Source organism: Tachysurus fulvidraco, chromosome 13 (genome assembly GCF_022655615.1).
Source record: "Tachysurus fulvidraco isolate hzauxx_2018 chromosome 13, HZAU_PFXX_2.0, whole genome shotgun sequence".
Taxonomy (NCBI): domain Eukaryota; kingdom Metazoa; phylum Chordata; class Actinopteri; order Siluriformes; family Bagridae; genus Tachysurus; species Tachysurus fulvidraco.
In genome coordinates this window covers 610,315-612,814 of record NC_062530.1, presented here as the reverse complement: position 1 = coordinate 612,814, position 2,500 = coordinate 610,315, and the positions used below count along the sequence as shown (strand labels likewise).

Here is a 2,500-nt window from a genome sequence, read left to right as displayed (position 1 = left end):
ATTCATAAAACTAAAGTATTAAATAATCTCATTAAATAATTTCACAGAGATTATATCATAAGAGAAAATAAACAAACTTTGGCACTGATATTTACTCTGATAAATAAATAAACAAACAAATAAATAAATAAATGAAAGAAATGCAGAAAGAAGGAAAATTGAGGGTTTAATGACAGATGTTTGTCAGGAGAAAAGTGCACATCTGTCCTCATGTAATAAAATTAGATCATGTAGCAGGTGAAGTTTTCTGTTTCAGGTCAGAACTTTGACCAAAAGTTTGCCAGATTTTTACTTTATTAGTAATAACAACTTTACAGGTTCCAGAGAGACAAGAAAAAATAATCAGGATAATTTTTCTGTTTATTAAGTTTGTAACACAGAAGAGAAAATAATCTATAAAACACCAGACAATATAAATAAAGAGAAGAGAAAATGCTCATTATGTTAAAACTGTGAGGTTCATCTGCCTTCTGAACACGGTACAGGGGTCAAAGGTCAAAACTCAGTGCGTAACACGCCAATCACACGAACACACGCGAGTTTGCTTCATACACTTGAGGGAAAAACTCCAAACTGTAGAAAAAAGTACAAACGTCACACAGAAATATTCATTAAAGCCTCAGTTATTGATCTGTTATTAACAACTGTAATAACTTATTATAACCTCAGGACTTTTAACATTTAATAACAAAATGCAACAAAAAATATATAAAGTACGAAGTAAAAAAAGTCAAATGAAAAAGTAAATAAATTTTTATTGTTTCACTTTTTATTTGGTCTGAATCTAGAATTAAAATAGAAATAATTGTACAGAATTTATTCTTTATTATTTCACTCCTGTGATGTGTTCAGTGTTCAGTAGGATTCAGTGTGTTGTGTGTGAATGAGCTTCACTGCTCCGTCAGTGACGGGCACCGCTTCATTACCGTTTAATAATAAAACTAAAACCCTGGTGGGGGGCACAAACTTTTACACTCAACACACTTTACACATTCACATTATTTACTTTACAGTATTATATTTTTATTACATTTTGTTTTATAAACATTTCGTTTACTTTTAAAAACCTTTTTCGTAAAGTGTAAAAGAATAAAGTTCACACACACACACACACACACACACACACACACACACACACACACACACACACACACACACACACACACACACACACATATGGAGAGAAAACACAAGGTTTATTCGCAAGAATCTATTAGAACTTTATGGACATATAAAACACGGGCAGTAACGGATGATTGTGAAGATCTGTTGCGTCTCTCACACCATCTGAATGTGTGGCTGCAGTGAGGCGGTGGAGTACAGGTGGAGTAAACACACCTCAGATGGGCCCCTGAATGGCGAGAGGGCCCACAGGGGGAGTGGCCTCTTTCCTCGGGGTCAGAGAGGCAAAAAGTGTGTCGAGGATTCCTAAAACCTGCAGCAACTCCTGCTGAAGTTCTGCTTCACGTCCCAGAAGCTCCATCAGACGCTGCAGCAGACGCTCAACTACAGGAGACTGAGGGACCACCTGCTGATACAGATCTACACACACACGTACACACACGCGCGCACAGGCACACACACATTACACTTTAGAGCCCTCTGGTGGCTGAAAGGTTTCACCTCATACACTGTGCAAGTCTCCAGGGAAAAAGGGCGAGACTGAGAAGCTCAAACTACAAAATCTGCTTCATTATTATTATTATTATTATATTATATTATAATATTATTATTATTATATTATTATTATATTATGAAACTCACCGACAATCACATCTGCCACCATGAGCAGCACATGGGAGAAACGTGAATCTGTTACGTTCCTGTAGGAAAAACGGAAACATTAAACCATGAACAATGTGTGTGTGTGTGTGTGTGTGTGTGTGTGTGTGTGTGTGTGTGTGTGTGAGATCAGATACATTCACTGGACACATACTTGAGCAGGAAGTTAAGCAGTGTAGTTAAACTCTGTTCATCTCGACCTGCTAGAGCGTTCCTCAGCGTTCCTCTGCGGTTCAGTTCAATCATCACCGCTACGGTCACTTCCGGCTTATTGACCCGCCTCCACGTCTACACACACACACACACGCAAACACACACACACGCAAACACACACACACACACACTTATTAAAAGCAATAAACAATAAATTGATTATTAAATTAAGTGAAATATGTAATAAATAAAATGTAATAATTCATTAACTTATTATCAATGTGTGTGTGTGTGTGTGTGTGTGTGTGTGTGTGTGTGTACCTCCAGTGCCGTGTCCAGTGCTTTAGACACCCTAAAGCTCTTCAGCTGCCGGTCGTGTTTCTGTAGATGCTGTTTCACTGTTTTACTCACCAGGAAATCATCCTGAGAGGAAAAGATAGAGATCGTCACTCTACATGCTCATGTAGAACACTGACGTAACCTGTAGCTCCGCCCACACTTGGTTACTGTTGCTATGTGCGATCAGATGGACAGAATCGGAAAGAAGTGCTGCTACATTAATATT

General features: G+C 38.0%; 1 protein-coding gene across 2 annotated transcripts in view; it reads right to left on the bottom strand.

Annotated features, from left to right (window-relative positions):
• Positions 1-342: 342 nt before the first annotated feature.
• The window catches only part of utp15 (UTP15 small subunit processome component), a 7,122-nt gene continuing 4,964 nt past the window's right edge, over positions 343-2,500 (bottom strand). The window contains exons 10-14 of one of the 2 annotated variants that reach the window (XM_027168962.2): positions 2,257-2,358; positions 1,937-2,070; positions 1,765-1,823; positions 1,339-1,542; positions 343-573 (exon numbers count right to left, since the gene is read on the bottom strand). In XM_027168962.2, coding sequence (XP_027024763.1) covers positions 1,340-1,542; positions 1,765-1,823; positions 1,937-2,070; positions 2,257-2,358 — 498 coding nt within the window. In that variant the 3' untranslated portion in view covers positions 343-573; position 1,339. Of the gene's footprint in view, positions 574-1,177; positions 1,543-1,764; positions 1,824-1,936; positions 2,071-2,256; positions 2,359-2,500 lie in introns of those variants that run through there. The other variant, XM_027168963.2, reaches the window with a different exon arrangement.